Consider the following 22,449-nt stretch of genomic DNA (forward strand, 5'->3'; position numbering starts at 1 on the left):
AGCCCTCTGCCTTTTCATCTTGTCTATCTTTCTGTGAATGTGGTTTTTGTTCCACAGGCTGCAGGATTGTAGTTCTTCTTGCTTCTGCTGTCTGCCCTCTGGTGGATGAGGCTATCTAAGAGGCTTGTGCAAGTTTCCTGATGGGAGGGACTGGTGGTGGGTAGAGCTGACTGTTGCTCTGATGGGCAGAGCTCAGTAAAACTTTAATCCGCTTGTCTGCTGATGGGTGGGGCTGGGTTCCCTCCGTGTTGTTTGGCCTGAGGCAACCCAACACTGGAGCCTACCTGGGCTCTTTGGTGGGGCTAATGGCAGACTCTGGGACGGCTCACGCCAAGCAGTACTTCCCAGAACTTCTGCTGCCGGTGTCCTTGTCCCCACGGTGAGCCACAGCCACCCCCCAACTCTGCAGGAGACCCCCCCAACACCAGCAGGTAGGTCTGGTTCAGTCTCTGTGGGGTCACTGCTCCTTCCCCTGGGTCCCGATGTGCACACTACTTTGTGTGTGCCCTCCAAGAGTGGAGTCTCCGTTTCCCCGAGTCCTGTCGAAGTCCTGCAGTCAAATCCCACTAGGCTTCAAAGTCTGATTCTCTAGGAATTCTTCTTCCCGTTGCCGGACCCCCAGGTTCGGAGGCCTGATGTGGGGCTCAGAATCTTTACTCCAGTGGGTGCACTTCTGTGGTATAAGTGTTTTCTAGTCCGTGAGTCACCCACCCAGCATTTATGGGATGTGATTTTACTGTGATTGCGCCCCTCCTACTGTCTCATTGTGCCTTCTCGTTTGTCTTTGGAAGTGGGGTATCTTTTTTGGTGAGTTCCAGTGTCTTCCTGTCGATGATTGTTCAGCAGCTAGTTGTGATTCTGGTGTTTTCACAAGAGGGAGTGAGAGCACGTCCTGCTACTCCACCGTCTTGGTTCAGGCCCTTGACATTGTGGCTTTATTATCAATAACCTTTTGATTTGTTCACTGTCGTACACATTTCCTTTTTATCTTAGTAGAGAAATTTCTGAAAATTATTAGAAATAGCCAAATTTTAGTATTTTTCTATTCTTATGTAACAATCTACCTTGATTTTGCTCATACAAAACAATAATTCATATCTTATTTGACTCAGCCCTGTGGAATCAGTCATTTTCTCAACATTCAGTTCAACTTTTTACACACTTGCCAATGCCTCTTTCCTACACTCCTTCTTGCTCTCATCCTGTCTTCCTAAAAACTTACTCCTACGTATTTTTTTTTTTTTTTTTTTTTTGCGGTACGCGGGCCTCTCACTGTTGTGGCCTCTCCCGTTGCGGAGCACAGGCTCCGGACGCGCAGGCTCAGGGGCCATGGCTCATGGGCCCAGCCGCTCCGCGGCATGTGGGATCTTCCCAGACCAGGGCACGAACCCGTGTCCCCTGCATTGGCAGGCAGACTCTCAACCACTGCGCCACCAGGGAAGCCCACTCCTACGTATTTTATTAACAAGGAGGCATAATTGATTAAAAGCAACTTAATGTTTTCCTTTCTGAAGTTATTTGCATTTTAACGCTTATATTAACAAGATGGAACTCTAATGGCGGAATTGTAGGCATCCATCAGAAGGTTGGAGAAGACCCCTATAAGCAAATCCTATAAAGTGTTGCTTATTCTTCTTATTTTAAGGGTTTGGTGGTAAGTATTACCCACTCTGTTTACTCATCAGTTAAGCTGCAAATATGCTTGATATACCGCAAGTCCTTCATATGAGTCAAGGTGGCAAAACAGAGAGTTAGCAATTTCAGGCAGAGATTACCTGTTGTTGTAATGCTGCAATGCCTAGCATAGTGCCAAGCATACAACGAATGCACAACTATCTGTTGTTTAATTGGTCAACCAAGAGTGATTCAGGCTGTGGTCATTGATCCCTAGATTGCTGACTTTATTTGCTTTTACCGCCAATCCCTGCAATTCTGTTACAGATTATATGCAGGAGATGGTTGTGAGCTCTGTTCATGGTTCCTTCGTATATAGAAGAACGAATGGTCTTACAAAATCAGGAACATGCCTAATCAGGCATGATCAATTATTAACTCCATTTCCAGACCCTCTCCCCACCCTGGAGGATGGGGGTGGTGGTAGCAGGGGCTGAAATCATGGCTTGGTCTTCCTGGTGACCAGCCCCCATCCAAGAGCAATCCAGGTGCCCACCCAGAGTCACCTCATTAGAACAAAAGACACCCCATTACCCAGGAAATTCCAAGAGATTTAGGAGTTCAGTGTCAGGAACCAGGAGTATCTATCTATCATCTATCATCTATATCTCTATCTATCTATCTATCTATCTATCATCATCTATCATCTATCTATCTATCATCTATCTATCTATCTATCATCTATCTATATCTCTATCTATAGATAGATATACATTTATATCTTTATTTATTTTATTTTTATTATCTTACAGTGCCCCATTTTTTTTTTCTTTATCATTCCCTTGGATCTTCCCCCTAGGGAAACCCATGGGGAGGAGTATGATGGGAAGAGCAGGATTCAGCTATTTCTGGGTTCCGTGGCTCAACGATCTTCAAACCATCTGTCACCAGCAGTTCAGGCTGCTATAATAAATTACCACAGATTGCGTGGCTTATACAACAATTTATTTTGCATGGTTCTGGAGGCTGGGAAGTCCAAGATCAAGGTGCTGGAAGATCTGATGAGAGCCCTCTTCCTGGTCTGCAGATGAGCATCTTGTATCCTCACAAAGAGGGCTAGCTATTTCATTTCTCTTCTTAGGACACCACTCCTATCATGAGGGTTCCACCCTCACGGCCTAATTACCTCGCAAAAGGCACACCTCCCAATTCCATAACACTGTCAACATATGAATTTCAGGTCACAAACACTCAGTCCATAGCATCAAAATACCACCTCCTAGAACTCAACAAAGCCTCCCAATCTTTCACAACCTGCAATGACTACAGCGATCCTATAGGATGAAACCTGTAGGCCATCTTAACACCAGGACATAGCTAGAAAACATATTTTTGAAACACATCTACATTTAACTTGTGTAGTGTGTGTACGTGTGTGTGTGTGTGTGCGTGCGCATACGTGTGTGATTTTTCTTATATAAGCTGAGTTTGGAGAACCAACTGTTGCAACTCTGGCATGAATGTTGGTGTCTGGACATTGCCCACAGTGCCCACAGGGTCTGGTGGGGCAAGACGGTTCCCTTGCAGAAGGAAATGCTTTGGGTCAAAGCAGAACCCTCTGCAAATCCCTAGTGGTTTCCTTTCTGAGCTGAGTTCATGAAGAGACTCCTGACTCCCCACTACTTGTGGGGCTCAGCCAAGGGTCTCATTTCACTGTTTCTAGACCTGAAGCTACGGTCTCAACTAGCTCGGGGTGAGGCCCTTGAAGCATTTTGATGTTTTAAGACTAATGAGTCTGCATCCTTGTTTAACTCGTTAATGGCCTCAATGTGGCCTCCAAGCAAATCACTTGACCTTTCGTGAGCTTCACTTTCCTCATCTGTAAAATGGGGATAAAAACGGACCTGCTTTTGTTACAGGACTGTGAGGATTAAAGAAGATATTGTATGTTGCATGCTATTCAAATGTAAGGTGATATTTCAGGTTTCAACTACAAAATCTGTTTTAAGGACATTAAAGATTTCTCCTCCTTTATGGAGAATTCACAAATCCTGATTTGTGAAACTGAACAATTGGAAAAAGAATTTCCTAAGGGGTTCCTCTCAAACAACTTTAGGATGGGACCCTGACATCACATATATTTTAGGAAAATGTCCATCATGTATATCTATGCATTTGCATAAAACTTTATTGCACTAAACTCAACCCTTGTGTCTCTGTTCATTTAAGCCTGACGACCTGTAACAATTAGGGTGAGCTAAATTGCTCTAACAAATAGTCCTGAATATGCAGTGACTCAACTACAGTGAAAGTTTATTTCCTGTTCCCAGACCAGGCCAAAGTTCAAGTTGGTGGGCAGTTCTCCATACAGTGATTCAGGGATCTAGCTCCTTCCCCTTGTGACTCTGCTACCACCTATGGCCTGGTTGTCATCTGCGTCCAAATAACAAAAGAGCCAGGAGAACCTCACACAGGGCTTTACCACTTCTGCTCACATTCTCCTGGAGCGACTCTAACACAAGGGCACATCTGAGGGCAAGGGAGGCTGGGAAATGTAGTCCAGTGGTGTGCTCAAAGGGAGGAAGGGGTTTTAGTGGACAGTTAGTGGTCTCTACTAGTGTGTAAATGAGGAAAGAGTCTCAACAGGATTAACCGATATGCCAAAATTAGTTAGGTCATCCAAGTGACAAAGCCAGGACTGCGGCCCAGAGCTTCTGTCATGTCTGGTGCCTTAAAAAGCACAGCCCCACCTCGATCTGAGCCCCACCTCACCTGAACTCTTCTCACTGGTCTCCTAGCTTCCAAGTTTCTCCTTGTAGTCTGTTCTCCACCCTGCAGATAGGGGAATATTATCAACATCTACACCAGAACATTGTGACGGTGACGGAAATTCAAAAACAGTTAAGAAAACCACCCTGGTCCCTCTGGCGTAACACACCTGTCCGTTCCCCCACGCCATCTTCCAGCCCTCGCGGGTTCAGAGGGAAACTGGAGCCTGCACTTGAGCCAGGAGTGCCTCCATGTCGTGGTCCCCAGAGCAAGAAACGACAAAGGCTACTTTCCAGATCACACTTTTATTCTTACAGAAGCAGGGGCCACACAGCCATAGGGACATGAAGTGTTCAGACAGTAGGCACAGCGCCTGAAGCTGCAAGAGCCTGCTGGGTGGGGGGACCCATGCCTTTTTCCGTGGTCCCCATGATTAAGGAAAAAACTAAAAATCACACAGCATTCACTGCCACCCCCATCCCCACCCCTTCCCTTTCAGTAACAGCTAATTAAGATTATGCATCCTTCCAGCCAAAGAAACTGGCTAGAATCCGGATTTTACAGAAAACCTTCATGCAGAGAAACTCAGCGTTCCGGAAGGGAGAGGCCTCTTCTTACACTTTCCACACAGGCTGCCCCGCTCCCGCCATGTGCCAAGTTTAATTCCACCTGAAACCACCACCTGGATGGGTAGTGACAAGACTGGCTACAAGAAAGAGCTGGTCACTCAGCTCAACATGCTTGGAAGACTGCCCCTTTCTAGGCAAGATATCACTGAAGCAAAACACTAACCTGAGGCTGGTGTGACCCCCAGACCCTCCCTTCTGAGCCCCGGGTTCCGAGTGAGGTCTGTGAAGGGCAGGCTTTTGGTTTGTAGGACTGAGGATAACAGAAGCTGCTGGCATCTCTGGCCACACTCCCAGGGGCCCAGGGACAGAGGCCCCACTGGTGAAAGGATGGGGCCTTATCTGTTGGGCTAATCTAGCTCGGGCTCACCATTCCTCTACAGCAAGTAGGATCATCAGTTTAGCGCCGAGCAGGAAGCCCACGGGCCCACGAGGAGAGCTAATGCCAGTATTCACGTGCTTTGCATACAAGCGAGAAAATGAGGTTTCTTATTTTTTTCTTATGCCCCCTCCAGAGGCCAAATGGGGAAGAGTGGTTCCTCTGCCTTCTGAGTGCCCTGAATGCACCCAGAACTCCCAGGACCACGCCAAGACACTACAGCGTGCCAAGCCCAGGGCAGGATGAGTGAGCCTCGGCAGCCAAAGCATGGCTCTGGGAGGATTCTGGCAACCTGTGGTGACAAGATTGACACTTCCTTGCAGGCCACGGATGCGCCTTTCTGAAAAGGTGAGAGCTGGCCTTGGGCTGAAGGAAGGACCTTAAATGGCAGACAACCCCCAAGCGTCCACTTAGATCATTTGTTTTTCCTCTGACTATCCACACGAAAGAGGCTTTTCATGGGGTTTGCAGTCATGGTGTTTAAGACAGCTCTGCACTTCTAAAGCAGAAGGGCCTCAGGTGGTCTTGTGTGTGCTGATGTGACAGATGAGGAAACTACAGCTCAGAGGGACAAATGACTTGCCCACGGGTGCAGAGCTCGTGAAGAATACAGCAAGAAGTGAAACCCAGGCCTCCTGGCTCCTGGTGCAGTGCTCTCTCTCTCTCTCTCTCCCAAAATGTCACTGCCTGGCACAGTTCACTTATTTCCAGCTTCCCTTACACAATTCCCTCTGATTCTGGGTTTTCAGCTGAGGCTGGGCAGTTCTTAAGACGGAGCTGCATACACAACCAAGCTTTACTAGGTGGGCAGGGACCTGGGAAGGTTTCCTTCCCTCTGGAACGGAAATGGAGCTAACTTTTCTCTGAGCTTAGGATTTGTAAGGCACTAAAATTAACTACAGTTGGGGGCCAGGGGAGAAAGAAAAAAAGGGGGGATGAGTGGTTGGAGAAATCAAGTTGATGCTGTTTTCTTTCAGCCCCGCAGTGAGGAACCCCATGAAACCGAGTGACGGCGGGCTCCATTTTCCTGCTTGGCGCAGTCCCACCCCCCAACTCCCACCCCTACTGCAGAGCAGAGGACACAGCCCCACCGTGGCAAAGCGGGTTCTGGGAACAAGAGCCATGGCGGGTGGAGAGCCAAGAATGAGCCCAGGTCCTCTGGATTCAATTCAGAGCAGAGACCACTCACCCAACCTGGGCAGGTGTCCTAGGCCTGGGCCCGGCCAGGATTCAACCCTGAAGTGTCTTCTCAAAGGACACAGTCCCCTCTGAGTGGACTTGGGCAATGGCTGTAGTGGGCCTGCAAGCCTGAGCGTGAAGGAGGAAGGGGCAAGGCGCCACCGAGTTCGGCAGGGAGAACTTTGGAATCAGACCTGGCTTTGGCACAGCACATCTTGGGCTCACCCGTCCGCCCCATCTGTTGCCCTCCCAAGACCCCAGGGATGGAGAGGAACCTTCCTTCCTTCCCTCCGCGAGGAGGTCTTGCAGCTGACAAGTGATGGCAGCGCAACTCGAGGGTACCCCCTTCAGCCAAACCCGAGCCCAGGTGACCTAACATGGAGCCTTCCCAGACTCAACCACTGAATCCAAAGCACTTTAGTCCGACGTGACGCTGAGTGGGAAGCCGTGCTAACAGCAGCTGCCACTTCTCCAGCACCTCTGCTGCGACAGGCGCTTGACTTAGATGACAACAGCAGGCAGACAGCATTACCCCCTTTCAACAGATGAGGAGCAGGGCTCAGAGTGGCTGAGTGACTCACTCAGAGTCACACAGCTAATGCGTGGCAGAACTGGGAACTAGTCTCGGGTTTGTGTGACTCCAAATCTCATGTCCTGTCCACTCTACTTGGCTGCTCCTGGAAGCTGGGAGCAAGCTGTCGGGGGCATCTGGGTGGGGTTTCTGGAGGGGTTTCTTTCTGAAAGTGTGGATCTGGCAGAGCAGCCAAGCTTGAGTGAAGGGAAGATGCCTTCTGGCCCTGGGGACAGGGTCTGCCCTCGCGTCCGCCTCCTTCCGGGTGGGCTCCGGCTCAGTGCCTGGCAGCCTTGCAGATCTTGTCATAGACCTCAGGGAAGGCGTCCTGGCAGCCGAGCTGTTTCCGCAGCCTATGGTACAGGGAGCCGTCAAACATCTCCCAGAACTCCTCCCGGTCCATGTAGCAGTCGGCATACAGCATCTGGAACCTGCAGCGCAGACACAAGGGTGAGGACTCGGGGACGGGGGTGAGAGGGGAGGGGAGGGGAGAGGGGCAGGGAGGGGAAAGGGGCACAAAGAACCCCAACCATCCCTAAGGCGACCCTAATGCACCGCCTGATCTGCAGGGCAGGACGTGCTTTTGGAGGATTTCTCTTGTTTAATCCCCCTAATGAGCTAGTGGTTGAGGCTGGTGCAGGAATTTTTATCCCCATTTTACAGACGGGGAATCTGGGCTCAGGGCTTTAAGTGGCAGTGGAAGCAGTCAGGAGTAGAATGCAGTGCACTGCATGCCCGTCTCCCTGATGTGGTCGCCAGGCTGCTTTCTCTCTCTTTTTTGACGTTCAATAAACTGCACATAATGAAAGTGTACAACTTGAAGCTACAAGGATATAAGGCACAACACAGGGAATATAGCCAATATTTTATGATAACTATAAATAGAGTATGACCTTTAAAAATTGTGAATCACTAAATTGTACACCTGTAACATATAATATTGTACATCAACTATACTTCAATAACATAAATAAATAAAATAAGCAAAAAAATTTTTTAAAATAAATTTTAAAAAAAAGAAATGGACTGCTTGATAAGTTTGATGTATGTGTGTAACCTTGAAACTGTCACCTCAGTCCAGATAACGGCCATAGCCATCACCCCCAAACTTTCTTCATGCCCCGAATTCCCCTGTGTTGTCTGTCCATCACCCCCACAATCCCAGGCAGACCTGTCTTCTGTCACCATGGGTTCATCTGCATTTTCCAGAATTTTATATAAATAAAAAAATATATATATAAATAGAATCATACAGTACTCTTTTTTCCTGGCTTCTTTCCGTCAGCATAATCATTTTGAGATTCGTCCACGAGGATTTTGCACGTCCACGGTTTGTTCCAGGACGTTTCTGAGCAATGCTCTGTCCAGGCCTCTGTGTGGCTTACATGGTCCTGAGTGCCCCCCTGCTCCTCAGCTTTGACCTCCAACCTGGAGTGGGAGCCCCTGGACACGTCTAAAGCACCCCCATCAGCGCTCTGTGGCCGACGGCCACACTCTGGGCACCCGCTCACCCGTGCACGCTTCGCACGAACTTCTCCAACTGCCTCATGCAGGACCGGGCTTCAAAGTGCTTCACGCGCGGCTCCCCGTAGGCACCAATGTCGACGTAGAGCTCGGCCTCATCTCCCTTGGGGTGCACCAGGCCCGGCTGGCTGGGCAGGATGAATGGGCACAGCCAGATGGGGTAGACCTGGGGGGCCAGGGAGGGCGTGTTGGTGCTTTTCCTCCCCCAGGAGGCAGGCTCTGCAGCAACCCCCCCACCCCACTCTGCTGCTCACACGCCACCCCCACCCCCGCGTCCCCGCTGAGCTCCCGGCCCGGCTCACGTGGATGTCGCTGTGGAAGGTGTGCAGGGCCCGCGGCATGCACTTCATGGGCACCAGCATGTCCTGCACCACGTGGTGCTGCTCGTACAGCTTGCGCAGCGTCTCGCCCTGGGTCAGCTTCAGGAGGGAGATCTTGGGAGGCACCATCCAACCAAAGAGGTAGCGGAAGACGGGGTTGTTGCCAAAGGGGATGATGTCCTGAAAGACAAGGGTTGGGGATGGAGAGAAGGAACTCAGCAGGGCCCAGTGTCCCCACGTGCCAGGGGCCGGGTCCTCCTCTGGGGCTGGACAGAAATGTGACGGGTCCACTCCTATCTTGAGGGGGCGTGGTGGTACCCAGGATTTCCCAGCCGGATCTGGGTTGGATTCCCAGCTCCGGCATTTACCAGCTATGATGATGATCTTTTTTATTTTATTTTTTTTTAAATTAATTTATTTTTTGCGGTACGCGGGCCTCTCACTGTTGTGGCCTCTCCCGTTGCGGAGCACAGGCTCCGGACGCGCAGGGTCAGCGGCCATGGCTCACGGGCCCAGCCGCTCCGCGGCATGCGGGATCTTCCCGGACCGGGGCACGAACCCGCGTCCCCTGCATCGGCAGGCGGATTCTCAACCACTGCACCACCAGGGAAGCCCTATGATGATGATCTTGGGCTGGGGACTTAACCTCCCTGAGCTCAGTTTCCTGATCTGTAAAATGGGGCTTGTGAGAATGAATGGTAAGATACCAAATGGAAGGCACTCAGCCCATTGCCTGAAGCAAAATAACAACGAAGCTACCACTGCTGTTCTAGTTGCTGAGGTCAGTGTGGCTGGCACAGAGCAGGCACTCCATAAATGTTTGAGAATGCTGTTGAATGGCAAGAGGGATGGATACTCAGAGAGCTTAAGCAATCTCCCTAAGGTCACACCGCCAGAGACGGCTCCCACCGAGGTGGGGAAGGTCTGGCTCAGGTTCAACGATGAGCCCTTCGGTTTACAGCATCTCCTGAGAGGCCTTCTCTGACGCCCCTATTAAAATGTCACCGCTTCCCAGCCCTCCAAACACACAACAGCAAATTCTTGCTCACCTGTCAAGGCCAAGCTTGACAGCTACCTTCAGTCCTAGGCAGAGCTAGCCACTTTCTCTTGTTCCTGTGGCCCTGCACAGTGCTACCCCGCCTGCCTCCCCCAAGCTGGCCTCTTGGGAAACCCCCCTGAGCAGGGCTGTCTTCCTCTTCCACGCCTCAAACCTCCACAAGGGAGGGGCCCCCCATTCACGATCGTCCTCCCTGCTCCCAGTCTGTCGTCTTCCTGAGGGCTGCCAGCGTGCACCTGATACCCCATCCTCATAGCTCCTGGGCCCTGGAAGCCAAGGACATTCCTTCATTTGTTAGACAATTACGAGGCACCTATGTGCTCAGGTGCCAGGTTCTGTGCTGGGTGCTGGGGATACCCAGATCATTGAGACATGGTCCCTGACCTCAGGTGTGAAGAGCTGCAACAGAGAGATGCAGAGGCAGCTCACAAAAGGGTCCACGTCAGACTAGGGTCAGTGGTGGCTGCCCAAAGAAGCCCCCATGCTAAGCTTCAGAGGCTGCATGACTCCTCCGCTCCCCTCCTCTCCCCTCCCCTCCCCTCCCCTCCCCTCCCCTGGAATCATCTCCTCTGATCATCAGTCCACTCCCATGAGGGAGGGAGGGGCCTGTGTGCTCTCTTCTCTGTTAGATTCTGGCTCCTACACCAGTTCCTGGCTCGCAACAGGAGCTCAGGAAATAGCGTGGCTTTTATTGTTCCCTTGGTTGTCCTTGGAAAAGCCACACAGGCCCATGGCAGAAATCCCCCTCAAAGGCTAAGCCCTGACCCCATTTCCCTCACAGCCCTGACCACTCATCATTCCTCCTCCATCCTAATCTCTTTCCCCTCCACAAAGGCAACCATTCTTAGGAATTATCTGTGTGCCCTTCTAGAGACATTCGATGCACAGACAAATCCATGGGCTTAAAAAAAAACAAGTCACAAATGGCAGCGTCCACTAGCCTCCTGCTTATCACTGTATCCTGGGCGTCAGCACACAGAGCGCTACTGCATTCTTTGTCCTGGATGCCTGACCCAGACAGACCTCGTTTTATTGCACTTCTGATCTGTGATCAGTGATATTTGATGTCACTACTCCGATTGCTGACGGCTCAGATAATGGTTAGCATTTTTTAGCAATAAAGCATTTAAAAATTAACGTATGCCCTTTTTTTTAGACATAATGCTAGTGCCCACTTAATAGACTACAGTATAGTGTAAACATAACTTTTATATGCGCTGGGACAACACTGTAAAGCAATTATAGTCTAATAAAGTTATTAAATTTAAAAAATATATATATATGCACTGGGAAACCAAAAAATTCGTGTAACTCACTTCATTGTGATACTTGCTTTATTGCAGCAGTCTGGAACCCAACATGCAATATCTCCAAGGTCACCCCTTCAAGGGGTGGGGTTGCAAGGTCCTAGCCCCCTGGCCTCAAGGTGGGACAGCTCTGGAGGGCCATCCAGCCCCAGAGCTCCCTGTGGGTTGGCTGTGGGCTTTGTTGTGACTGCCTCACACCTCCGCTTTTCCCTCTGCCTGGCCCTGCTTCCCTTTCCTCTGGCAGTTGAAGATCACCAGAGTTCTCCTGAACAAACTTCCTGTGTGCACGTCTTGGTAGTAAAACACCCATCCTTCCAGATTCTTCCTTTAACTTAAGGCAGTACAGGCTAGTGTTTAACAGCACAAAAATATGAGACAAACCTCATTTTGAAACCTAGCTCTGTGGTTTTAAAACCCGTCCAGGAGTTCTCTGTTACTCCTTTCTTCAAGAGGTGGAGCTTAATTCCCCCCTCCTTGGGTGTGGGCCAGACTTGGTGACTCCATTCTAATAAGAGAGTATGGCGGGAGTGGCGAGGTGACAAGACTGGGTCATGGAAGGCACTGAGGACCCCTCCTTGGTCTCTCTCTTGGATCATCTGCTCTGGGGGAAGCCAGCTGCCCTGTTGTGAGGACACTTGAGCAGCCCAGGTGGCAAGGAACGGAGGCCTCTTGTCAACAGCCACGTGAGGGACCCTTCCAGGAAGCAGATTCTCCAGCCCTACTAGAGCCTCCAGCAGACCAGCCCTGCCGACACCTTGACTGCAGCCCTGAGCCAGAAACACCCACATCATCGCTCTCCAATCCCTGAGCCTCGAAATTGTGAGATAACAGAGGGCAGTTGTTTTAATCCTCACAATTTCGGGTTAATTCATTATGCAGCAATAGATAACCAATACACTCTTATCTCTTACTGAGTTGTGTTACTTTGGATAACCTAAACCAGCTTCTTCATCTGTAAAGTGGAAACAGCACTAGGACCTACCCTCACAGGGTTGTTAGGAAGATGGAGAGAATGCATGTAAAGTGTCTGGCCTAAGAACTAACATGTAAGGAGTGATTCATGTTAATTGCTGCTGTTATCATTCTGACGTGCTCTCACGTACTTTGCTGGCCCCTCTTTCCTGTCTCTTCAACATCCATGCTCTTGACAAAACCACACCTCCCACATCCTTAACACTGCTCTTGGCAGGGATAAAGAGGGACTCGGGGGTCTCCTGCCTTTGGCAAAACTTTCCACCAAACGCTCTGGGCCTGGACACTGCTCAAAGTAGGACTAACAGGGATGGGGGAAGCCCAGAGCTCCCCAGGCCTTGATGAAGCCTCTGCTGCCCACTCCTCCACCCCTTACCACTGCCCCATCACATCCTGCCTGAGAGACCTAGCCCACGATTACAAGTGACCCGGCACCTCCTCCTAGGAGACCACCAGGTGTAATTCCTTCATGCCTGACATCCCTATTTATCTCAGTCACGGTGGACTTTTGGGTGCCTCCCACTAGCACCCTTGATGTGCTACAGCGATGCAATGTCTTTTAACCTGACCCCACTGGCCACTGTCCCCCCATCTACCAAACCCCTCCCCTGTGCTCTCTCATGGTCTAAACGGCAGCAAACCCCCTCCATCCTCAAGCTCTTCTCTCGACCGTCATGTCCTCTCCTTGCTCTTAGCTGGAACCTGGCTGGCCCCTGCAGCCCTCCGAGGTGGTATCATTTTCTCTCCATGACCCTCTGGGGTAGACGGAGGTGAGGTGGGCTCCTCATTACTGCTTCTAGGTCTCTGCCCCTCCCATTCCCTGAAAACCCTCAGCGGCTTTGCAGCCACCTGCCGATCATCTCCACCCCCATCATCTCCCTCGTTCCCAGATCACTGACACCTTCTTCAACACTCATCTTATCACTGATGTGATTTAATATCCACCTCTATGATCTTTCCCATGCCCCAGCCTCCTCTCTGTCCTCCAGCGATCTTACCTTCCACCTGGCCTCTGCCCTGACTCTCATGTCACACTCCGGAGCAGGGGGATGACAAACTATAGCCTGTGGGAATCGGTCTGCAAGCGGATCCAGCCTGCTGGCCAAATCTGGCCCCCTGCCTGTGTTTATACATAGTATCACTGGAGCACAGCCATGCACGTTTGTTTGTGCGCTGCCTGTGGCTGCTTTTGTGCTACAAGGGCAGCGCTGAGCAGCTGCGACAGCACGTATGACCCGCAGAGCCTAAAGCTTTTGCTATCTGGCCCTTTAAGAAAGTTTGCTGACCTCTCCATGTTGTCCTATTGTCTGTATTCATTGCCTCTGCTGACTTGGAAAAAACAAAGCACGTCAGAGCTGTGAGTTGAGTTTATTCAGTGTCTCGCTGACTATAGCCTGGGAGACCCGCTCTCAAACAGCTCTGAGAAACCGTTCCGAAGAGGTAAAGGCCAGATCAGTATGTATGTGATTTTGGCGAAGCGTACATGTAATCAAGCGCAGGTCTCGGTCTAAGGTTGTTGCTACTTATAAGGAACAGCCGTCTTACTAATGGTTTTGGTAATTTTCTAAGTATGGGAAGATCCAAGAATTTGGGTTCATAAAATTTTCTCCTCAAAATATCTACCTATCTGAAGGCTGTCTTTATCTGCCAGTTTTCCCATAGCACAGAGTGCCTCATTACTGACCTTTGCCCTGAATTCCTTTCAGGGGGTGTTGATGGTCAGTGACCGCAAGGCCTAATGACTTCATTCCTGCAGAACTGGACGGTAGGCAACATACTTCATTGGGCATCTCCATAGTTTCAATTCCAAGCGTTCGCCCTCTGACCACTAACTCTCCTTCTTGCTGCTCATGCCATCCAGTGCTCTGACGTCAATTCTTCACCCCAAGGGGCACCCAGGCCACCATATCAGTCCCTTCAGCCCCGCACAGCACATCCTTACTGCCCGCCCTCCCCCCCCCAGCTGGCTCGGATTTCATCCTGATCATGTCCTGGCTTTTCCAACCCCGCCCCACTTGTCATACTCATTTGCAAAACCTCAACCGTGGTCCAGTCTAACTTCCTCCCTATGCCGTACCCCGTCCACAGAGCTGAACGTGTGAAAATCCACAACCACTAGGGCTGGTCTCACTGTAAACTCATGGTCATGAATCTTTGGCAGGCCCAGTGTTGCCCAGCAATCCTATGACATATCCCCAGTTAATTCGTTCCCACTCTCCAAGGGACAATTTCCCATCTTCTCTCTCTTCAGTCCTTCAACAACCCTTCACCCCCTCATCTCGGCTAAAATCCTTGCTTCCTATTTCACTGAGAAAATAGAAGAACTCCCACACCCTCCCACCACCAAATGGTCCTCCTGTTTGTAGCAACACTTCCTCCCTCCTGTCCAGTGGGTGAATCTCCATGCTCTCACCTAAAGGCAACCTCTCCACCTGAGCACAGGATGCATCCATCCTCAAGGTTCACCCTGTGAGCACACCCTCTCCCCTGCACTGCCAGCACGTCAACATGTGGTAACCTCTCCCTTCTTGAAAGTCACACATGGACTTCCCTGGCGGTCCAGTGGTTAACACTCTGCACTTCCATTGCAGGGGGCACGGGTTTGATCCCTGGTTGGGGAACTAAGATCCCATGTGCCGTGCGGCACAACCAAAAAGAAAATCAAAATAAAAAATAAAAGAGTCACACAAAATATTTCCTCTCGATCCTACATCCTCCTCTGGCTCCCACCCTTCTTTTCTGCTTTCCCTTATACTGAGCCTTCTCAGATTTCCATTTTCACCGTCTCCACTTCCCTGTCTCTGTTTTTTCTCGAACCCGCGTCAGGCTTTCAGCCCCATGGCTCAAGGTCATCAGTGACCTTCTCACGACTAAGACCAGGGGTCGATGCTTTGTCGTCATCTCACTCAGGGGCATCTGACACAGCTGTTCATCTTCCTTCTTGACACGCTGTCCTCAGGTAGCTTCCGGGATGCCAGTCCTGCTGGGTTTCTCCTGCCCTCTGACTGATGGCGTCTTCTCCTCTCCTGGCTGGTTCCTCTTCCCTCAACTTGCAGGGCTTGGCTCTGGGACTTCTCTTCTCTAACCTCCCTCACTCATCTAGTCCCACGGTGTTACTTATCATTTCTCTGCTGATGATACCCACAGTGATATGGATTTCTTCGACCTCTGCCCTGAAGATCTGACATATGTGCCAGCTGCCCACTCAACATCCCACCTGGATGTCTGAAAAGCATCTCATGCTGACATGTCCCAAACCAAACTTCTGATTTTCCTTCCCAGACCCCTCCCCCATGTTGTCCATAGCAGGCAATGGCACCTCGGGTCACCCAGTTGCTTGGGTCCCTAACCTTGGAATCACACCCAAGGGCAATCTGTGGGAAATCCTGTTGGTTGGTTCAACCTTCACAGCACCTCCCAGATCTGAGACCCCTTTCCTCCTCCACCGCTACCACCCTGGACGACAGAATCTTCTTTCTTCTGCTCTCCCACTCTTGCCACCTCCACCCCGTCCACTCTCCACCTAGCTGTCAAAATTATCCTTTTAAAACAAACATCAGGTCATGTCACTTTTCTGCACAAAGCCCTCCACTGGCTTCCTTACCACACAAGGTAAAATATAAAGTCCTCCCCTGACCTACAAGGACCCACATGATCTAGGCTGTGGCTGCTGTTTGACAGCATTCTCCACCATGGGTCTAGCTCAAGGGCCTTCTTGCTGTTTTCAGAAACACACAGCCTTGCTGTGACAACTTGAACCTTGCTGTGATGCAAAAGAATGGAGTTGGACCCCCACCTCACACCATATACAAAACTTAACTTAAAATGGCAAGAACCTAAAATAAGAGCTAAAACCATAAAGCTTTTAGAAGATAACGCAGGAAGAAATCTTCATGACTTTGGATTTAGCAATGGATTCTTAGATACGACACTAAAAGCACGAGTAACAAAATTAAAAATAGATCAACTGGACTTCATCAAAACCAAAAACTTGTGAATCAAAAGACATTATCGGGACTTCCCTGGCGGTCCAGTGGTTAAGACTTCGCCTTCCAATACAGGGGGTGCGGGTTCCATCCCTGGTCGGGGAGTAAGATCCCACATGCCTCACGGCCAAAAAACCAAAACAGAAGCAATATTGTAACAAATTTAAACACTTTAAAAATGGTCCACATCAAAAAAAAAATCTAAAAAAAAAAAAAAAAGACATTATCAAGGAAGTGAAAGACAACCTACAGAATGAGAGGACATATTTGCAAATCATGTATCTGATAAGGATCTAATATCCAGAATATATACAGAACTCTTACAGCTCAACAACAAAGATCAATAACTCAATTAAAATTGGGCAAAGGATCTGAACAGATACTTCTCCAAGAAATATACAAATGGCCAACAGGCACATGGAAGGATTCTGAACATCGCTAGTCATTAGGAAAATGCAAATCAAAATCACAGTGAGATTCCACTTCTTACCCACTAGGATAGCTACAGCAAAAAACCAGAAAACAACAAGTGCTGGTGAGAATGTAGTGAAATTGGAACCTACACATGCTGCTGTTGAGAATGTAAAATGGCTCAGCCACCATGGAAAACGTCTGGCAGTTCCTCAATAGGTTATACACAGAATCATCATACGACCCAGCAGTTCCACTCCTAGGCATGTATCCTCCAAAACTGAAAACTAGTACTCAAACAAATTCTTGTACATGAATGTTTGCAGCAGCATTGTTCACAATGCCAATAGGTGGAAACAACTCAAATGTCCACCAGCAGATGAGTGGAAAAACAAACTGTGGTCCAACCATACAATGGAGTATTATTCAGCCACAAAAAGGAATGATGTACTGATACATGTTACAGCGTGGATGAACCTTGAAAACAGGCTTAGTGAAAGAAGCCAGGCACAAAAGGCCACGTGCTGTACGATTCCATTTATATAAAATGTCGAGAATAGGTAAATCCATAGAGACAGAATGCAGACTGATGGTTGCCAGAATCTGGGGAAAGGGAATGGGCAGTAACTGCTTAATGGGTACAGGATTTCCTTTTAGGGCGATGAAAATATTTTGAAACTAGATATAGTAGACACACAACATCATGCATGTACCAAATACCACTGAATTGTACACTTTAAAATGTTTAATTTTATGTTTTCACTTCAATTAAAAAAAAGAAATAAAAGGCTACCCAGCCAGCCCATTTGAGGACCTGTGCTCTGGCTCTTCCTCTGCCTGGCGGGTCCTCCCTATGTTCAGGTCCCGCTCACAAGGCATCTCCTGAGAGGCCTTCCCTGACCGCTTATCTAAAATGTCACTACTCTCCATCGCTCATCACACAACAGCAAATTCTTGCTCACACATCAAGGCCACGCTTGACAGCTACCTCCAGCCCTGGGCAGGACCAGCCACTTCCTCTTCTCAGGCCGCAGTCTGTCTGCTTGGCTAGGCTACAGCTCCTCAAGGACAGAACAGGTCTGTGTTCCCCAAAGCACTGGGCCCTGCGCCCCACCTTCTGGCACAGGCAGGTGTGTGGGGAGAGCCCGCTGCTTTAAGGGAAGGTGGCTGCTCCTGAAGAAGGAAGCACTGTGCTGCTGGGTAAGAGGCTGTTCTGGTCCCTAGGACAAAGCCACTCTTTTCCCCCAAGGGAGGAGCAACCATCCTGGTTGCCAGCCTGGCCAGGAGCCAGGACTACCAGGAAATCCTAGCCTCACCTGGAGCTCCCAGAAGATGCTGCGCGTGTGGCGGTGGTAGTAGTGTCTCAAGGGGATGTACTCCAGGCCCTCGCGGTTTGTCTTCAGGTAGTTCTCCACGTGCTTGAAGAACCACGGCTTGTAGTAGTTGCCAATGCTATTCAGCTGCAATGACAGAGGGCACTGTGTCAGGCCACAGGCAAGCCCCAATGCCATCGGGGCGTAACAGTGATACCCGGCTTCTGTTCAGCACTCCTGGCCTCTCCAGAGCTCTTTCATGTCTATTACTGCCTGGAGGCTCTTGAAAGCCGGGTGAGGTTAATAAGCACAGCCAGCATTCTCTAGCAGAGAGAGCAGCTCACAGAGGTTACGTGGTGAGCCCAGGGCCCAACAGCGAATTCCTGACAGTCTCGAGAGCTCAGCCTGCTACTCCTTCTTGGTGAGAGCACTGAAGTACCGATGTCTGGCACCGTCGGCCACAATGCAGTGCTCCATACAGGTGCGCTCCTCCCCACCTCCCTCCCACGAGGCCAGTGTCGGCAAGAACACCGAGCGTGGGTCATCCTCCCCACTGGGTCCCACGGCCGACAGCACTAACTGACCACGGTGCTTTCCCTGCTGCCCTGGACCAAGTTCCACCTCCCCTGGCCACAGCGCTCCCCCCAGGCAGCCACCATCAACGGAAGAAGCTTTACTGTAGCAAAGCTACACTCTTCCCTGGCACTGGGCCCCACGGTCTCCAAGCCTAAATCGTATACTTAGCTGGTGTCTTCTTCAGTCCTAAATGGTTCAGGACTCTATCTACTGTGTGCCCTGGGATGACTTAGCTTCTCTGAGCCTCAGCTTCCTCACCCATGAAAGGAACTGTGGGCCGATGCTTTTGGAGACAGGCAGGGAAGCAACCCGGAAGGGTCATGGGCTTCAGGTTGGGCGGCTGAGGCCAAACCCTGGCCGTCACCCACTAGCTGTGTGACCCGGCGCAGGACACTCTGAGCTTGTTTCTTCACATGTAAAATGGCAGTAAAAATAAATACTTTGTGGGAGGATCTTTGTGCCTATTAGAAATTACATACACACACACTGCAGACGCTCGGGCCCAGGTCGTACCAGCTTCTCTTGGGGTGGGAGAGGCACCCGAGTTTTATGGGGCAGGTGAGATCACACCCAGCAAAGGGACAGGAGGAAGCAGAGAGTGGAGGTCACGTAGGAGAGGTAGAATGTTGCCAGGGGACCATCAGGGAGGGAAAGACAGGAGCAGAGGCAAGAAGTAAGCAAGCCCAGGGTGGCTGGAGGATAACCACAGCATGGGCTAAGTGCCCACAACTCCAGGGAGGCAGCACCAGGACCCAACGTATTCACTCTCTGTCCCCTCCATGACTCTGCATACATTCATTACCTCTTCCATGACCTTGCACACATTCCTTCTTTATCTCCTCCATGACCTTGCACAGCAGGGCTGTCCCTGCTTCACTAACCAGGAGAAAGAATCATCAAGGTTGAAGGGACTACCCGAGGTCATAAGGCTGGCTAGAGGCAAGGCAAGGACTCAAGCACATTCCATGTTGCAAAAGAAGGCCAAGGCAGATGGCAGAGAACCTTGAATGGTGGGTTCTGGAATGTGGGCATTATAAAAAAAAAAAACTATTAATTTTTTTCCTGATTCTAAAAGCAACGTATGCTCCTTGTGAAAACTTTAGACACTGCAGTAACGTGCAACCTGAGAGATGCCCCTGCAGCCTCCCCCTCCAGAGGGAACTACTAAAAACTGATGTGTATTCATTAGGTTTTATTTTCACACACGCACAGATTTATATAAATGGGACTGCCGTGTGCCTACTGTTTATCGATTTGCTGTCTCCACTTTTAATGCACTAGGCTGATCCTGGCAGGTTACTTAGCCTCTCTGAGCCTCATTTTCAGTACAGGCAAAATGGTTAGAGAGACTAAAAGAGATAATGCAGAAAGTGCCAAGCACAGGGCCTGCCCACAGCAGGGGCACAGTATTGAGTTCCCGGCCCTCTCACTGCCCCCAGCCCCTCGGCAGCCCCCTCCACCCTGGAGCCAGGCAACCTCTGCCCTCCACCTCTGGCAGCCAACACTTGCAGCCCATCTGGGGGTCACCGCTGTGTGCAGGCCACTCTGCTGCTAGGCCGCTCTGCAGTGGGGAAACCAGGCCACAAAGTACCGGGAAACGGGCTAAAGAGCCTGCTTGTCCAAGTCAGTTAGAATGTGGACAGTGCGGGGCAGGGCGGAAGTCACCATAGGCTGGCCTCCACCTGCGCATGCAAAGGGGAGTCAGACCCAACAGGAACAGAGCAACTTGATCTAACCCCAGGTGGACCTGGTCACACACTGGCAGTGGCGCCAGCTGCGTGATGAACCCGAGACTCGGGGGTACCTGGATACAGGCACTCCTGGTGTTCAAGGACTCATGGGTAACTCTCTGTGCCAGAGAAGCCTGGGACATGATAAAGAACCTGGATGGCACGTCCCTCCTGGGGCACATGGCAGCCGTGGCAGCCAAGAGGTGGCAGGAGTTCCAGTTCCAGCCCAAGTACTTAGATAACAAGCCACTTCCTATCTCTGGGCTCCCCTGTAAAACAGGGGTGGCTGCCTTCTCCCAGGGTGGACAACGCCTGGGCATGCAGGGACAAACTCCCAAGCAGCCTGCCGAACAGGCATGTTTGGGAGAAATGCTCTTCCGATGAAACACGCACATGCCTCTGGCACCCATCACTCTCCCCCGGCCCCAGGCCCCGTTCTCATCCGGCATCATGGGAACACTTTGCAGAAGTCTGTGGCCCGAGGCCCGGCCCCTCTGCCACTGATAACAGGCAAGCCTCTGGGGAAAACCTTGGTCTTCCTGGGAAATAAGGGAACTGGTCAGAGTGTTCAAACAATTTAAAAGCTGTACAACCCCTTTTGCCCAACTGCAACCTTAGGTGGCATCTAATACATCAAAGAGATGACTTTCAGTACAAAGGGGGTGGTGATACCCCTTGGTCCCAGCCCTTAGCTTATCACCACTGGCAGCCTCCAGAGGAACATCTCAGACAAGGTGGAAAACCTCTGGACGAGACCTCCTTGCCAGGTGACTAGGTTCAGAGTGACACACTGCCTGGGCTTTGGCCCGACCTGAGCTCAAGCAGAGTCAGGGCCCGGGGACACCAGAACATTTGGGCTCAGTGTCTGAAGGCCCACTCCTGCTCCAGGATCCCCATCCTCCAGTGCTCACTAGTGTCCCATAAAGAATGGTGCTCGATCAAAGTTTGCAGATGATGCCAAATTCTAGAAGCTGGTATGGCGGGGAACAAACACCCAACCAGGAGTCAGAGACCCAAACTTAAATCTGCCCCATGCTTGCTGTGGGTCCTCAGAGGAGCCTCTTTCCCCTTCTGGGCCTCCGTTCCTTATTTGGAGAGGGAATTGTATCAGATGATTTTTGAGTCCTTTTTGATTTTAAAATGCTTTAAGTATATAGGGATAGATCAAGAGCCTTAAAAGTGTCTATCCTTTGTTGTACTAATTCTACTTGAAGGTATTATTCAAATTATAGACAAAAGATGTTCACTGCTACATTAATTAAAATAATGCAAAACTGGATGCAACTTTAATTTCCAACTATGGGGCAGCTGTTTAGTAGATGATAGGGCATTTGCTCACTGCAATGTTTCTGCAGTCATTAAATATGAAGGTAATGTAACGATATCCAGAAATGCTTACTGCACTAAACCAGAAACTACAAATTTGAACTGGTGATCACAGCTGAAGATAAACAAACCGAAACACTGTGCAAAGAGATGGTAACCTTGAAAGTACCTGAGAACTGCAAAATAAAACGAGCTACTATTCTTAACCCTATCAGATTGGCAAAAATGAAAGAGTGATGCTATCCAGCCCTGGCAAGAACGTGGGGGAAAGGTAGTCTCACACACCACTGCGTCGCTGGAAGTGGACAGAAGCACACATTTCTGGCAGGTCACTGGTCCTATCTATCAATATTTAATATATTCAAACCCCTGGGTCAGGAATTCCTTTTTTTGGACTCAATCCTACAGAAATGCATGTACAAGAGGCCAAGGATAGATGCAAGAGAATCTTCAATGCAATCTTATTTGTAAGAGCAAAACATTTTAAGCAAAATAAATGCTCATCAGGAAGCAATGAGTTAGGCTAATTACAAGGGTTAATACACACACGCGTACATGCGCATGCACAGGCACAGGGCTTGAAGAGTGCAGTGTTACAAGTGGTTACCCTGGGAGCATGCTTGGGTGAAGAGATGCACTTTAACTTTTTCTTTATCTATTTCAACATTGTTATACTACTTTTGTAAAAGCTTTAAAAAAATCTGTGGGGCTTCCCTGGTGGCGCAGTGGTTGCGCGTCCGCCTGACGGTGCAGGGGAACCGGGTTCGCGCCCCGGTCCGGGAGGATCCC

General features: G+C 50.0%; 1 protein-coding gene across 1 annotated transcript in view; it reads right to left on the reverse strand.

Annotated features, from left to right (window-relative positions):
- Window positions 1–4,620: 4,620 nt before the first annotated feature.
- The window catches only part of DHCR24 (24-dehydrocholesterol reductase), a 38,008-nt gene continuing 20,179 nt past the window's right edge, over window positions 4,621–22,449 (reverse strand). Inside the window, exons 6-9 of the mRNA XM_007110073.3 lie at window positions 18,032–18,175; window positions 8,965–9,162; window positions 8,650–8,828; window positions 4,621–7,569 (exon numbers count right to left, since the gene is read on the reverse strand). Of these exons, the coding sequence (XP_007110135.1) occupies window positions 7,416–7,569; window positions 8,650–8,828; window positions 8,965–9,162; window positions 18,032–18,175 (675 nt within the window). The 3' untranslated portion in view covers window positions 4,621–7,415. The remainder of the gene's footprint in view (window positions 7,570–8,649; window positions 8,829–8,964; window positions 9,163–18,031; window positions 18,176–22,449) is intronic.

This window comes from Physeter macrocephalus, chromosome 4 (genome assembly GCF_002837175.3).
Source record: "Physeter macrocephalus isolate SW-GA chromosome 4, ASM283717v5, whole genome shotgun sequence".
NCBI classification, from domain to species: Eukaryota; Metazoa; Chordata; class Mammalia; order Artiodactyla; family Physeteridae; genus Physeter; species Physeter macrocephalus.